Source organism: Bos javanicus, chromosome 25 (genome assembly GCF_032452875.1).
Source record: "Bos javanicus breed banteng chromosome 25, ARS-OSU_banteng_1.0, whole genome shotgun sequence".
NCBI lineage: Eukaryota > Metazoa > Chordata > Mammalia > Artiodactyla > Bovidae > Bos > Bos javanicus.
In genome coordinates, this window is record NC_083892.1 from 22,718,780 (window position 1) to 22,735,056 (window position 16,277).

At 42.4% G+C, this 16,277-nt stretch overlaps 1 protein-coding gene across 2 annotated transcripts in view; it reads left to right on the forward strand.

The window, feature by feature from the left end:
• The window catches only part of LCMT1 (leucine carboxyl methyltransferase 1), a 69,161-nt gene extending 53,156 nt beyond the window's left edge, over positions 1–16,005 (forward strand). For both annotated transcript variants that reach the window (XM_061401468.1, XM_061401470.1), the window contains 5 exons: positions 5,417–5,537; positions 9,703–9,804; positions 11,016–11,107; positions 12,792–12,889; positions 15,789–16,005. In XM_061401468.1, the coding sequence (XP_061257452.1) occupies positions 5,417–5,537; positions 9,703–9,804; positions 11,016–11,107; positions 12,792–12,889; positions 15,789–15,811 (436 nt within the window). In that variant the 3' untranslated portion in view covers positions 15,812–16,005. The remainder of the gene's footprint in view (positions 1–5,416; positions 5,538–9,702; positions 9,805–11,015; positions 11,108–12,791; positions 12,890–15,788) is intronic.
• The last annotated feature ends 272 nt before the right edge of the window (positions 16,006–16,277 follow it).

Below are 16,277 nucleotides of genomic sequence, written 5' to 3' on the forward strand. Positions count from 1 at the left end.
CTGCCATAGGTGAGGATAACACTTTCCAGGGTATCTGAGGTGAAAGGCTCAAGGAGAAGTTTGGAAGGAAGGAAAGGGAAAGGGAAAGTTATTTCAAAAAATAAATTGAAGGCGAGGAATCAGCGGCAAACAATGAAAAATGAACAATGAGGGAAATCATTGGAGGACAGGGAAGGGAGGAAGAAGAGCGTGGACTGAGTTAACTCGCCTTTGAGGGAAGAGAAATACCCCCCAGTCTTCTGAGAGGGGAAGAAAGAGGGTAAGGACAGACACAAATACAGACGAGCTTTGGGCGATGGAGGAGTAGAGGGTGGAAGAGTGATCTTCTGACGCATTGGCTTGGCGATGGCTGTCATCTCAGCGTATTGAAGTTCTTGCTTACCTTTCTTCTGAAATCATCAACTAGGTTGTTATTCACAGGATTTACGGCCCCACCAGCCCAAATGTCAAAATGGGCTTTGTCACTCCAGCTTTACTATCTGAATCTGTCTCATTTGAGTGTTCAGAAGTAAGGGCCATACATTGCCAAGAGTATTTATACTTCTTTTTTCCTTTGGGGAGACCATTACATGGTTCATGAATTGCAGAATATGGCGTGTTTTCTTAAATTTATATTTTTTAAGTGAAGTATAGTTGAGAAACAGTGTTGTGTTAGTTTTTGCTGTACAGCACAGTGACTCAGTTATACACACATTGATGTTCTTAGTTACATTCTTTTGCATTATGATTTATCCCAGGATATTGAGTATAGTTCCCTGTGCTATACAGTGGGACCTTGTAGAGTATCCATTCTGTATATACTTGTTTACGTCTGCTAATCCCAGACTTGCAGTCCGTTCCTCCTTCGCCCCCGCCCCCCACCCTTGGCAACCACAGCTTTGACCTCTGTGTCTGTGAGTCTTTGTTTCGTAGATAGGTTCATTTGTGCTATGTTTTAAGTTCCACATATAAGTGATGCCATATGGATTTGCCTTTCTCTTCAGACTTGCTGCGCTTAGTATGATAATCGCTAGTTGCATCAGTCCTGATGCAGATGTCACTGTTTCACTCTTTTCTGTGACTGGGTAGTATTTTATTGTGTATATACACCACATCTTCTTCATCTGTTCCTCTGTCGCTGGACACTTAGGTTGCTTCCACATCTTGGCTTTTGTGAATAGTGCTGCTTTCCCCATAGGAGTGCCGGTATCTTTTTGAATTGTAGTTTTGTCCAGATACATGTCTAGGAGGGGGATTGCTGGATCATATGGTAATCCTATTTTTAATTTTCTGAGGAACCTCCATACTGTTTTCCATAGTGGGTGCACCAACTTACGTTCCCACCAACGGTGCAGGAGGGTTCCAAACCCCTCCAGCATTTGTTATTTGTAGACTTTTGAATGAGGGCCATTCTGACCAGCATGAGGTGATACCTCACTGTAGTTTTGATTTTCATTTCTCTAATGAAATTAGTGATGCTGAGCAAGTAGTGTGTATCTTTTAGCAGAAGGAAGGTCTTGACTCTCAAGGGTGTGTTGCTGGATTTCTTGGGAGCATGTGGGTTTGTGGACGTCAGCAGGAGATTAGCTAAAGCTGATACCAGAGGGCCTGGAGCCCACTCAGAATGAAGAGAGCACAAGTCTTGGACTCTTACCCTGGATTCCTGTTTTACTTCTGCATGTTGTTATTGTTGTTCAGTCACCCAGTCGAGTCTGCCTCTTTGTGATCCCATGGACTGCAGCACGCAAGGCCTCTCTGTCCCTCACCGTCTCCTGAAGTTTGCCCAACATCATGTCCATTGCAACAGTGATGGCATTCAGCCATCTCATCCTCTGACACCCTCTTCTTCTTCCCCCAATCTTTCCCAGCATCAGGGACTTTTCCAATGAGTCAGCTGTTTGCATCAGATGACCAAAATACTGGAGTTTCAGCTTCAGCATCAGTCCTTCCAATAAATATTCAGGGTTGATTTCCCTTAAGATTGACTGGTTTGATCTCCTTGTTGTCCAGGGGACTTCCAGGAGTTTTTTCTAGCTTCCACTTATGATTATACAGTGGAAATGACAAAAAGATTCAAAGGATTAGATCTGATAGACAGAGTGCCTGAAGAACTATGGTCAGAGGTTCATGACATTGTACAAGAGTCAGTGATCAAGACCATCCCCAAGAAAAAGAAATCCAAAAAGGCAAAATGGTTGTCTGAGGAGGCCTAACAAATAGCTGAGAAAAGAAGAGAAGCTAAAGGCAAAGGAGAAAAGATATACCCATTTGAATGCAGAGTTCCAAAGAATAGCAAGAAGAGATAAGAGAGCCTTCCTCAGTGATCAGTGCAAAGAAATATAGGAAAGCAATAGAATGGAAAAGACTAGAGATCTCTTCAAGGAAATTAGAGATACCACGGGAACATTTCATGCAAAGATGGACACAATAAAGGACAGAAATGGTATGGACCTAACAGAAGCAGAAGATACTAAGAAGAGGTGGCAAGAATAAACAGAGGAACTATACAAAAAAGATCTTCGTGACCCACATAAGCACAATGGTGTGATCACTCACCTAGAGCCAGACATCCTGGAATGCAAAGTCAAGTGGGGCTTAGGAGGCATCACTACAAACAAAGCTAGTAGAGGTGATGGAATTCCAGTTGAGCTATTTCAAATCCTAAAAGATGATGCTGTGAAAGTGATGCTGCACTCAATATGCCAGCAAGTTTGGAAAACTCAGCAGTGGCCACAGGACTGGAAAAGGTCAGTTTTCATTCCAATCCCAAAGAAAGGCAATGCCAAAGAATGCTCAAACTACTGCACAATTGTACTCATCTCACATGCTAGCAAAATAATGCTCAAAATTCTCCAAGCCAGGCTTCAACAGTATGTGAACCGTGAACTTCCAGATGTTCAAGCTGGTTTTAGAAAAGGCAGAGGAACCAGAGATCAAATTGCCAACATCTGTTGGATCATCAAAACAGCAAGAGAGTTCCAAAAAACATCTATTTCTGCTTTATTAACTACGCCAAAGCCTTTGACTGTGTGGATTACAACAAATTGTGGAAAATTCTTAAAGAGATGGGAATACCAGGCCACCTTACCTGCCTTCTGAGAGATCTGTATGCAGGTCAGGAAGCAACAGTTAGAACTGGACATGGAACAACAGACTGGTTCTAAATTGGGAAAGGAATATGTTAAGGCTGTATATTGTCACCCTGCTTGTTTAACTTATATGCAGAGTACATCATCCAAAATGTGGGGCTGGATGAAGCACAAGCTGGAATCAAGATTGCCGGAAGAAATATCAATAACCTCAGATCTGCAGATGACACCATCCTTATGGCAGAAAGTGAAGAAGAACTAAAGAGCCCCTTGATGAAAGGGAAAGAGGAGAGTAAAAAAGTTGGCTTAAAACTCAACATTCAGAAAACTAAGATCATGGCATCCGGTCCCATCACTTCGTGTCAAATAGATGGGGAAACAATGGAAACAGTGACAGATTTTATTTTGGGAGGCTCCAAAATCACTGCAGATGGTGACTGCAGCCATGAAATTAAAAGATGCTTACTCCTTGGAAGAAAAGCTATGACCAACCTAGGCAGCGCATTAAAAAGCAGAGACATTACTTTGCCAGCAGAGGTCCATCTAGTCAAAGCTATGGTTTTTCCAGTAGTCATGTATGGATGTGAGAGTTGGACTATAAAGCAAACTGAGCACCAAAGAATTGATGCTTTTGAACAGTGGTGTTGGAGAAGACTCTTGAGAGTCCCTTGGACTGCAAAGAGATCCAACTAGTCCATCCTAAAGGAAATCAGTCATGACTATTCATTGGAAGGACTGATGCTGAAGCCGAAATTCCAATATTTTGGCCACCTGATGTGAAGAACTAACTCATTTAAAAAGACCCTGATGCTGGAAAAGATTGAAGGTGGGAGGAGAAGGGGATGACAGAGGATGAGATGGTTGGATGACATCACTGATTCGATGGACATGAGTTTTGAGTAAGCTCCGGGAGTTGGTGATGGACAGGGAAGCATGGTGTGCTGCAGTCCATGGGGTCGCAAAGAGTCAGACATGACTGAGCGACTGAATTGAACTGAACAGTTTGAAGGCATCAGTTCTTTGGCGTTCCGCCTTCTTTATGGTCCAAATTTCACAACCGTTCGTGACTACCGGGAAGACCATAGCCTTAACTATACAGACCTTTATCAGCAGAGTAATGGCTCTGCTTTTCAACACACTGTCTAGGTTTGTCATAACTTTCATGCCAAGAAGCTTACTTCTGCTTACTAGTTGTTTAATAGAGGGCAGGGTTTTGGGGTTTTGTTTTTTTAATCTCTTTGAGGCTTAGTGTCTTCATTTATGAACTGGGATCAAAACTATTTCACACGATGGTTTTGAAGACCAGGTAGCACATGTGAAAACAGTTGAGCAGAAATTGGCACATATTAGGCCTCTGAGTCAGCTGCATCTGACTCTGAGTACAGCTGCAGCTGTATAGTCAGCTGTTTGGAAAATGTGCTGGTGGGTCATGAAAGTAATCATGTATAAATCAGACCAGATCTTCATAGGAAGTTTGCCTCACTTTGGAGATCTATGAAATAGATGAAAAAAAAATTTGTGTAACAAATATTCAGATTACGTATTCTTCCCTGTGGTTTCATTTGTGTTCTCTGTTTTCCTTTATGGGCTGTCTTGTCTGCTTTTCTTTCAGTTATATTTTGAAAAGTGTTAATCCTCTTTCTAATGTTGTTAATGGCTACCTTTTACAAAATATATTGTAAATATGTTTAACTTCATTTTTTAAATGATTCAAGCCTACAAAGAAGTTTCAAAAATCACACAAAAAATTCCCAAATAGCCTTCTTTACCTGGCCTGGGCTTAGCTAGGTGGTTCATCTGCTAGGGGCCAGGTTTCGCTCATGTCCTTTGGGGTTCGTTCATGTGTGGAGAACAGATTGGTCAGCGGAGCTGTGTCATTCTCAAGCACAGGACCTCCTCTCCTAGGGCAAGCTAGCTTGGGTTCATTTCCACAGTGGTTTCAGGTTTCCAAGTACAGCAAGAGAGCAAGTGCCAGCGTCCAGGTCATTTCCAAGCTTCTGCTGGTATCACGTTTGTTGCTATTCCAAAGCAAGTTACACGACTCACCCAGATTCCCAGGGGAGGGAAGTAAACTGCCTCCTGAGTGGGAGACTCTGCCTGCACCGTGCCACGGTGTGGGTGTACAGTTAGGAAGAACCTGTAGCCATTGTTATAGTCTGCATTTTCAACCGCGAGACAAAAGTGATTGCTTATCGCTCACCTTTTTGCATTGTAAAACTTAGAGTCGTGTTACATTGATTGTTAATATGCAAACCGAAAGCACTGGGGTGTGAACTACAACGTGAGCGCATTTAGAGAGTCCCATCTGGATGAAAACATATTTATGTGCCTTTTTTTCTTCGCTTAAGATTGCCAACCCTCCTGATAGCTGAATGTGTGCTGGTGTACATGACTCCGGAGCAGTCTGCAAACCTCCTCAAGTGGGCCGCCAACAGTTTTGAGGCTGCCATGTTCATAAACTACGAACAGGTAAGAGGAGGCTCAAGAAATCCACGTTCTGTGCAGGACTCCAGGGGTGGCTTTCTCTCTCTTGAGCACCCTTGGAATATGCTTTCCCTTATTATTTTCCTTCTGCCTCTGTAGCTCCTTTGTTAATCAATTCCAGCAAACCTAGTATTCTTTTCTTTTCTTGAGGTTTATTTATTTAATTTTTTTTTTTGGTTGAACTGGGTCTTCGTTGCTGCATATGGGGCTTTCTCTGGTAGCAGCCGGCAGGGACTACTCTTTAGTTAGGGTTCCAGGGCTTGTGTTGGTGTCTTCTCTTGCTGCAGAGCATGGGCTCGAGAGCAAGGGCACAGTAGTCATGGCATGTGGGCTTAGTTGCCAGGCGGCATGTGGGATCTTCCCGGACTAGGGATTGAATCAGTGTCTCTTGCATTCCAGGGTGGATTCCTAACGACTGCCCTAAACCTAGTATTTTTGAGTTCAAGAGTGCCTGCAAAGTTTTATCTAGAGTTTCTGGAACTTCCATCTTGGCCTTAAAGGAAGCTTTTTGTGTTCTTACTTTATCACTGTGTTTACTATAAAGTCATAGATCTTGATGGAGGGAATTTTGGCTGTCATCAGGGTAGGGGCAGTGAACTCACATGCCTTCAGAGGCAGATAGTGATGCAAGTGGAAGAAGCTGGCCAGGTGTCATACTCTGTGAAGTAGTGGGGCCTGTGCTGACCTGGGACACCCACGTCCCATTTCACGGATGCCCACTTTTCAGTGCCAGTCAGTTGTTACTATGTGGAGTGAGCCTAGAGTTGCCTGAACTCCCAATTTTTCAAGAGAGATTAGAAATCTAGGATTTTACTGTAACATTTCCTGTGGCTCAGCTGGAATGAGCTGAGCTGAGCTCATTCAATGAGCTCACAGCTCCTGCAATGCAGGAGACCTGAGTTCAATCCCTGGGTTGGGAAGATCCCTTAAAGAAGAGAAAGGCTACCCACTCCAGTATTCTGGCCTGGAGAATTCCAAGGACTGAATTCCTGGAGAATTCACTTCACTTTCCTAATTTCTAAAATCACTGAGTCTGGCCTGTGGCTCGCTGTTCTCATCTGATGCCTGAAAGGTTATGTTTTGGTGTTTTGGAATAATTCGTCTTGGGTCTGTGTGACCTGCAGCAGAATTGCTCTGTGGTTGGGAGTCCATGCTGTGGAGACAGACTGCCTAGCTCTGTGATCTGGACAAGTTACTTGACCTCTCTGTGCCTGTTTCCTCATCTGAAAAATGAGGATAATAGTCCCCCAACCTCATAGTTCATAAACGAGTTAACAAGTGCACAAGCATTGACAACATTAAGTAAGCTGTTAACTCAGTTATTATTTGGATCTCTCAGAGCCCCAGGGTTATATAAGAATACCTGCCTCTCAGGTCTAAATTATCCAGACTAAATTTGGCAAGTGCATTCATTAAAAAAAGAAGACTTGCCTCTCTGGGTTATTATGGGAACTCCTGAGATGTTGAACAGCAGTGGACTGATGATAAGCAGTGCCAATACATGTTAGCTACTTTTAGTGTTTATTTTAGTTTAGCTTTATTGATTTTATTTTGTTTTTTTTACTGCTTTTCATTTTATTTTCAAATGTGATTACAGATAAGGGCAGTGCAGGGCCTTGCACATGTCACGTAGCTGCAAACAGGTCTGGGGCTGGACCTTGGTCTCCTGTCTTCCCCACCCCCGACCCAGCCCAGGTTCTGGTATAGGTGGTTCTTGGTTGGTTGATTTTTCTTCTTTTCCTCTTTAATTGGAAGCATTCCTCAGAGTCAGTCTTTAAAAAAAAATTTTTTTAATATTTATGTATTTATTTTTGACTGCACTGGGTCTTCGTTGCTGCACGTGGGCTTTGTCTGGTTGCAGAGTGGGGACTACTCTCGAATTGTGGTCCTCAGACTTCTCATTGCAGTGGCTTCTTTTGTGGAGCGCGGGCTCTAGGGCACATGGGCTTCAGTAGTTGCGGCTCATGGGCTTAGTTGCTCCAAGGCATGTGGGATCTTCCCGGACCAGGGTTGGAACTGGCATCCCCTGCACTGCAAAGTGGATTCTTAACCACTGGACCACCAGGGAAGCTGCAGACGGAGTCTTTTGACCTGGTAAATGAATATAACGGCTGCTGGCCTCGTCAGTCTGTACTAACAACGTGGATAGATCCTGGCAACCTGTCTGTGTTTTCGGGCCACCATACCTGGGAAGAAGGAATTTCATTTCCCACGTTTCCACACATTTCACATGTGCACTGTTTCATTTGTGTGTTCTTTTATTCAACATCACGTGAGAGATAAGGGGTTAAATAAGTTTTGGCCAGAGACCCTGTCACTTTGGTGCAGGGCTGAGATTGTACTAGTTTTTAGTATGTTGACCACAGCTGTCCCTCAAAGGGCTTAAACCCTGCCCACCACCTTCATTTTGTGAATAATCAACTTTTAATTCATTTATTTCCTGACAAGTACAGAATCATTAGCCTTATGTTCGTCAATTGCTCATATGTCTTATGTTGTTATTTAATTAATAGTTAAATGACAAAACAACATGGATGATGATTATTTCAGTAATAATGATTTCAGATTCTTAGAATTTGATTATTATATAGCCAGCGCTTTTCTTTGAGTTTCGTATATATTAACCTGTTTGATCATTACAACTGCCCACAGGGTAGTTACTAGTACTATCCTGGATTTACAGGTAAGGGTTTGAACCAAGGGATTAGGTATCTTGCTCACAGCTATTAAATATCAAGCCAATATTCAAACCGAGGCAATAAAATAAAGGAGTTTGTGCTCATAAATATGCTTCTATTCTGAATGAATAGTCAGCAATCATATCATTACTGCCACATAAGCCCTATGCATCCTCCCCAAAAAAGAGTAACATTGGTTCTTGACGTGCAGAGGATTGGGGAATCACTTCATATATTGTTAAAGTGCTGAAGTTTTGATACCTTATATGTGACAAAGTACCAGTGTGTGTGCTACATTAATGTGCATAATATTTTGTTTTGCACACATATATACATGATGGTTTTTATGTATTTATTTTAATTGGAGGCTAATTACTGTACAAAATTGTAGTGGTTTTTGCCATACATTGACATGCATCAGCCATTTTGCACACATATGTACATGATGTTTTTTAAACCTTTTTTTTTTTTTTTAATTCAGAGGTAGGTAAGGTGGTCTGGTATTCCCATCTCTTTAAGAATTTTCCACAGTTTGTTGTGATCCTCACAGTTAAAGTCTTTAGCATAGTCAGTGAAGCAGTAGTAGATGTTTTTCTGGAATTCCCTTGCTTTTTCTGTGATCCAACAGATGTTGGAAATTTGATGTCTGGTTCCTCTGCCTTTTCTAAATCCTGTTTTGAAATACATTTGAAAGTTCTTGGTTCACATACTGTTGAAGCCTAGCTTGAAGGATATTGAGCATTACCTTGCTAGAATGTGAAATGAGCGCAGTTGTCTAGTAGTCTGAACATTCTTTGGCATTGCCTTTCTTCTTTATTCAGAGAGTAATGCCACATGCAAAATAAAAAAAAAAAGTCATATAGTTTAAAGGGTAAACAAAGAAAAGTCTCTCATCTATCGCAGACTTCGGCCTCTAACCTGGGAAGCAACCTTGCTGTATTCTAGAATTTTCATGTGCATATATAAATGTGAAGAGAGATTTTTTTTTCCCCCTAAAGATAGATGGGAGCATACTATACACATTCCTAGTAAGTTACTTTTCAAGAGTTTGTCTTAGGGGCCATCTCATATCTGTCTGTCTGCTTTTTATGTTTTCATGGCTATATGGTATTTCATTATATAAACCTGCCAGAATTTATTTAACCCCAAGCAATGGGTATTTAAGTTCTTTCCAGATCCTTTCTATCATACACAGTGCTGTAGTAAATGTTCTTGCATTTTCGCATACAGACGCAAGTCTACCTGTGAGATGGAGTTATCTGGTCCCAGGCTGAGTGTTTGCAATGCATGAACACTGCCCAGGTGCCTTTCGAGGGCTGTACTCCATCAGCATTGCACTTGGGGTTCCGTGACCTGCGCTGGGTATTACCAGCCTTGACTGCTTAGCAATAGGATGTGGTTATTTTATTTTGCATGTTTTAAGAAGCAGAGAGACCCTGTGGTAGTGCCCAGCCTCCCCTCTCCCTTCCCAGGTAAACATGGGTGACCGGTTTGGGCAGATCATGATCGAGAACCTGCGGAGACGACAGTGTGACCTGGCCGGAGTGGAGACTTGCAAGTCGCTGGAGTCGCAGGTCAGAGGGCAGAGGCCCGGATGTCCTCTTGTACCCTGGCCAACCGAGAAAGTGCTTCCTCCCTACGCAGATGGGAGAATGTGAGGGTCCTTCCGGAGTGCCTGCCTGCGGGCAGCCACTGGTTCATCGTGTGGGGGAGATCCAAGCCCTGTACTACCATCTTGGCATGGAAAATACAAGTTTACATTTCCTGTCTCCTGTTACTTTACTTTTTTATTATGCTGTTTTTCAAACAACATAAGAGTAGAGGGAATAATTAAAGTGAACACCTATGTCCCACCAGCCAACTTCAATAATTAATAATATTTTGTCATTGCCATATTGTTACCCCTTCCCCCAAATTTTCATTGGTGGTGTCATTGGAAAGGTGGCTCAGGGGTAAAGAATCTCCCGGCAGTTCAGGATTCACGAGTAGATGTGGGTTCAGTCGCTGGGTCAGAAAGATACCCTGGAGGAGGAAATGGCAGCCCACTCCAGTGTTCTTGGCCTGGATAATCCCATGGACAGAGGAGCCTGGCGGGCTACAGTCCATGGGGTCACAAAGAGTCAGACATGACTGAGTGTCTGAGCACATCGTTGGAATATTTAAGGCAAATCCCAGACACTGTTTCATTTCCCTCGTAAGTACTTCAGTGTGAATCTCCTACCAGTAAGGACCTTCCTCTGCCCAGGATAATGATAATACCATGATCACATCTGACAAGTGGACATGCTCCTTCATAGCAGCTGACACCCACCCAATTCATACTCGGCTTTTACCAGTTGTCTAAAAAATTGTTCACGGTTGGTGTATTTGAATCAGGATCCAAACATGATTCCCACTTCGTACTTGACTTAAATTCTTGCAAACTGTAATTGTTCCCCCAAAATTTAGAAATTTTTTGGTGAAGAGGCACTTCCCTATCCCTACCTCCTTTTAAATGGCTTAGTTTTTACATGGCTTGTGTCATTACCACCAGGGCCCTTTAAAAAGCTGTTGCTTGTATAGAATAGTTTCTTCCTTTATTTCTCTTTAAATATTATACTTTAGGGTGCCCCCATTGTAACAGTACCTGTTGAGTAGAGAAAATGGGGAAATGAAAAGACAGATGAGAGGGTCCAGAATGGGCTTTTTAAAGAGGAGCCCTCCGAGGGAAGCTGTGTGTGCAAAGAGTGCCTCGGGTCGTGTGACAGCTCCTGTCGTCTCCCTTTCTCTCCGCCCCACGTTTTAGAGAGAACGGCTCCTGTCCAGCGGGTGGGAGTCGGCGTCAGCCATCGACATGATGGAAGTGTACAGCAGGTTGCCTCGTGCCGAAGTGATCAGGTACGGGACTGACAAGAGTCCGCTCCATGGCAAATAACTGTGAATGAAAGGCATCATTGTCCATACCTTTTAATGTTTTTTTTTTAAAAAAAAAAACCCAACCCCAAACTAGACCTATTTTGACACAAGTTAACTGCTGCTAACATAGATTAAACATTGCTAGCTCCTTGAGAGTAACTCATTAGCTATTAGCCAAGACAAGGTTTATGCCCAAACATTATTTTAGTCAAAATAAACAGTTACACCTCTGCAGTGGAAATCTTGCACAATCCTGTGTTTTGGAAAAGGAGGAAAGTCACGTTGCTCAAGGGGTCCTAAGGGGGGTTGGGGGGAGTCTGCTTATGGATTTTTAAGTGGACTTTCCCCCTCATTATAAAAGAAAGACGTGCTTGTTGTTCTAAAACAATTTTCAAGTAAAGTTCATGAATTATAATATAGAGCAATTGTGTGCTGTGAATAAATTGGAGTATATTCTTTTTCTATGTGTATATAAATATTTATCAACCTATAGATTTGTATTTTTTGAATCAGTAGATTGATACATGTATTTGCCTGTAAACCACCATCCTTTCAAAAGCTTAACAATAGCTTATATTTATCTCTGCATGTCAAGATGTTCAGGTTACCATATCCTGTTTAGTGGTGCCTGGCATTTATATTGATGTGTGGATAAATGCTAACGACAACAGTTTTTCAAACTGAGATATAATTGACAGGCAATGTTAGTTTCAGGTGCACAACACTTTTTTAAGGAGAACCACTTTATTTTGAGTAGTAAAACTCCGTTTATAATGTAATAAAAGAAACCCTCCATCAATTTCTTCACAGTTAGTCTGAGGAACAAAATCTCCAGCTTAATTAGAATTTACATTTAACCTTAAATATTCTAAAATCCATCCATGTCAACTTTGGAGTTTTAGTCTTGCCCGATCCTATGAAATAGACCAAACCTTGATAGATAATCAGACTCCTAGTTTTTGCCGTTAAGCATATTTCTTCATCTTGCTTTCTGACTCCATACATTCCATCCTGAATGTTCAATGGATTTGCAGTAAACTTCCAAGGTGAAGGGAAATTTCTTGCTCATCGTTGGCCTAAAATCTTGGCTTGTGTTCATCTTTTGAAACAAAAGACACACACCAAAAGTGCCCACAGGTTCCACTACTAAAACTCCTTTAAAGATCTTCTTTGCCAGTGGTTCCAGAGCGCAGTCCATGACGTCTGAAGCAGTGTCTTGGAGCAGAACCCCACCAGGTGCAGCAGGCAGGACATGGCAGGAGTCCTGGTTTAATTTACGTTTCTTTTCACATAAATGAGATTGAAAAGCCCTTGTTTTTTTCCTTGCCAGTGATCTGGTCTTTTACCCATCTTTTAAATAAGTTTTAAAAAGTGTTCTTTCTTACTGAAGTGTAACAGCTCGTTTATATAACAAGGAAATCTACCCCCTTGTCATTTGTATTACAGACATTCTCTTGAGTTTGTCATCTGTCACTTTTGACTTTGCTTATGGAGGTTTTTTTCTTCTTTTAAAAATAGCTAAAATGGTCCCACGCCATACGTACTATTCTGTAGCCCTCTTCTTTTCACATAGTCTATCCTGAACGCGTTTCCACACCCGGCAGTGTGCGTCACGGCCTTCATTTTTAATTGGATACGTTGGTACTGTTGTCTTGTCATTCCACAGAATAGAGGCCCTTGAATTCCTGGATGAAATGGAGCTTCTTGAACAGCTCATGCAGCATTACTGCCTTTGCTGGGCCACCAAAGGAGGAAGCGAACTAGGTAGGTGACTTCACTTACATTGATTGGAATTTTTCTAGGGAATTTTTTGTCTCTGGAGAACGTAACGCTCAATGGGAATTTTCTACCCAGGAGGAACTAGGGCTCGTATACATGGATCTGTGAACATAGAGAATCAGCAGTTATATCCTCTGATTTTATAGCACGAAACCCAGGAGAACTGCTTAAATAAACCACATGTATGAAAACCAACCAACAGCCCTTTAGGGCTGTTTGTGGAATTTCCTCAACTGGATGGTAAGAGACCTTGAGTCTTGTAATCATCTTAATGAAAGGATCCAGTGTTCAGCTTTTTGATCTGCTTGTAACCAGGTTTGCTGGATGTTAAAACACACAGGTCATTGTTTCTGTCTAACACCCCTGCAGCTGTGGGTTGAGTTTCTCTCTCTCATCTTCTTTTATATTGGAGGTGAATTCCCCTGGCTTGAAAGAGTCGGGCCGTGGGGACAAAGCCCGGAGCCTTGTCTCAGTGCCTTGTTGCCTTGATCTTGACCCAGTTCCTCCTTTACAGCTGTCCCGTGTGACCGTGCTTCCCCTGGGCGCCTCTCCAGCCCAGTGGAGATAGTTTTAGATCTCAGTTCTGGCCTTTGCTGTTTAAGTGCCCTCAGACTTCCTATAGCTCTGTCTGACATACTGCCTTAGGCAAGTAGTGAATATAAAACAAAGAGCTTGGAGTCAAGGCCTGTCTCCTGTGTGAAAATTCCAGGTTGTTAATCATCCTCCTTGGGATTATCTTTCCACCAGTTTATAAATTTACCCAGCTGGGCAGTTCAGTCCACAAAATCCATTTATTTTTTATTTAAAAAATCATTTATTACTGTGTTTTTGTACTGCTGTTTTCCCCCATTTTTGAAAACAGTATAATTTTAAGCAGAGACTTTGGAAACTTCTAAAAAAAAGTATGGCAAAGAAAAAAAAATCACCCGTATGCCCATCACTCAGAGATAACCTCTGGCAGCTTTTCCCTTCTTTTCTTTTTCTAGCTGTTGATTTGTTTTTAGGGGGGTTTAATTTATCTATGTAACCTTGATTCTGGATCTTTTTAAGCTTAATATTATAACATAAGCATTTCCCCTTGCTACTAAAAACCCTGCATGAGCATAATTTTCATGGCTTTATAAATATTCTGTCATGAAGCTCTGTCTGCATTTACTTAATTTTCTTACACTTTAAAAAAATATAGGTGACTTGTAATAGCATAGAATTAATTCTAGATTCTGTCAAGTAATGATGCATTGAGCTTTTCTATGTAAGGGGCTTCTTTTTCCCCCTTCTCACCTAGCTACTTGTGGTATCAGTGTAGTAAGTCACTTACATACGAACCTTCAAGCTGCGAGCTTTTAAAGATGCGCACGCGCGTTCCGTCAGTGTCAGGTGTGAGTGACACTGCAGCTTTTCCTCCGTCTCCTATTGCTGACGGCCCTTCAGCTTTCCAGCCTCCCACCTCCCTGCCCCCTTCTGGCAGTAACTCTTCTTGCCTCTTCACTCAGTGCCAGCCCCTCTATGCTGAGCTGTGTACTGTACTACTGTACTTTTCGAGGTACTGTAGTGTGAGATTAAAAATGTTTACTTTGTATGTTTGTTTATGTATTATTTGTGTGAAAAGTATTATAAACCTATTACGGTACAATACTATGTAGCCAATTGTGTTAGTTGGGTATGGAGGCTAACTTGGTTGTACTTATGAACAAATTGGGCTTGCTAATGCACTCTTGGAATGGAATGGAACGGAACTCATTCGTTGTAAGGGACTTACTGTACTTAACTTGTATGTGTGTAGAGGAGAAACTGTCTGTGTTTGCTCGAAGTTCAACACTTAAAAGACCAGGTTCTAAAGAATAGGCCATAAGTCAAAATACGAACAGATTGATACTAAACAAACCTACAGCCAAGACTCTGGAAAATCAGAATGATTCTCCAATAATAAAATCACCTGCTAAAACAAAATTCAACACTCTTCATAGGAAGATATCAGAATTCAGAGTCTCCTTAGCTTACCACCCACCGTGTTCAGTTTAGTTCAGTCACTCAGTTGTGTCCAAATCTTTGTGACCCCATGGACCACAGCAGGCCAGGCTTCCCTGTCCATCAGCAACTCCTAGAGGTTGCTGAAACCCATGTCCATCGAATCGGTGATGCCATCCAACCGTCTCATACTCTGTTATCCCCCTCTCCTCCTACCCTCAGTCTCTCCCAGCATCAGGGTCCTCTCCAATGAGTCAGTCTTTCACATCAGGTGGCCAAAGTATTGGAGTTTCAGCTTCAGTATCAGTCCTTCCAATGAGTATTCAGGACTGATTTCCTTTAGGATTGATTGGGTTGTATTTGATTAAAAAATTACTAGATATGTGAAGAAATAAATTGCCTACACCAGTCTTTTTTATTACTGAATTTGATTCAAAGACAAAAGGGTGAAAAAAATTGCTAAGGCTAGTCAGTAACCCTTTGACTTCTTTCTCACCCAAAATGGGACAATAGTAATTTTCAAATGTATTTAAGGTAAAAAGCAGAACACTCAAGAATGAACTCGTTAAAACAAGTTGTCTGAATGAAAGGTATTAATTCAGAAAAAAAAAAAAACTTCAGCATTTAAAGAATGGACGTGTGGGTTTTACTGGAGAGCCCATAAACCGCTGTAACATGTCTTAATCCCTTTTAAACCGCCAGTAAACACTGTCTCATCCAGCCTCCTGTTTCCTTGTGGAATCTTATCTTACACAACCAGGAGGCCCGGGTGCAGTAATTGAATGTGCAGCCGTCGCCCCAGAGCCGGTCCCCATGGACCTGGGGCCCCAGGGTCACATTCTTCCACCTCTGACTGTTTTCTCTGCCTCAGCCTGTGACAGCCCCTTCTCAGCATCTGTGCGTTTCCTCCCCTCAGGTTTGAAGGAAATAACTTATTGATCTGTTCAAGACTCGTGCTGAGCCAGAGCTGAAGCCAGCGACCTTTCCGGAGTTGAGTCTCCAAGTTTCCTGAGTGGTGGGGAAGCTCCGGCCGCCATTCTCCCCCACTCTCCAAGAAGCCTCATTTACTGGGGTGGTTGTACAAGTTCCTGTTCCTGTTGGCTAACAGTTTAAATAAATCTCTGTTGCCAGTTGCCGGTGTGTTGGTCCTCTGCTGTTTATCCTTTGCTCCCTGGGGGGGACTGTGGTTCCCCTCTTTGTCAGCTGGAACCAAAGATCCTCAGCCCAACCTTGGCCTTGGCCCACTGCCCGTGAGTCAGACTCAGCTCCTGCATCCGTTGTGGGATTTACTCCCATGTGCTCTTACGTGTGGCATCTTGACCAGAGGTTGGAGCACGTCTCTGCTCCCGTTTCTGCCCTTGCCTGCTCAAGTCCTCCTTCACCTTGGTCACTGTGGCAGGGTGAA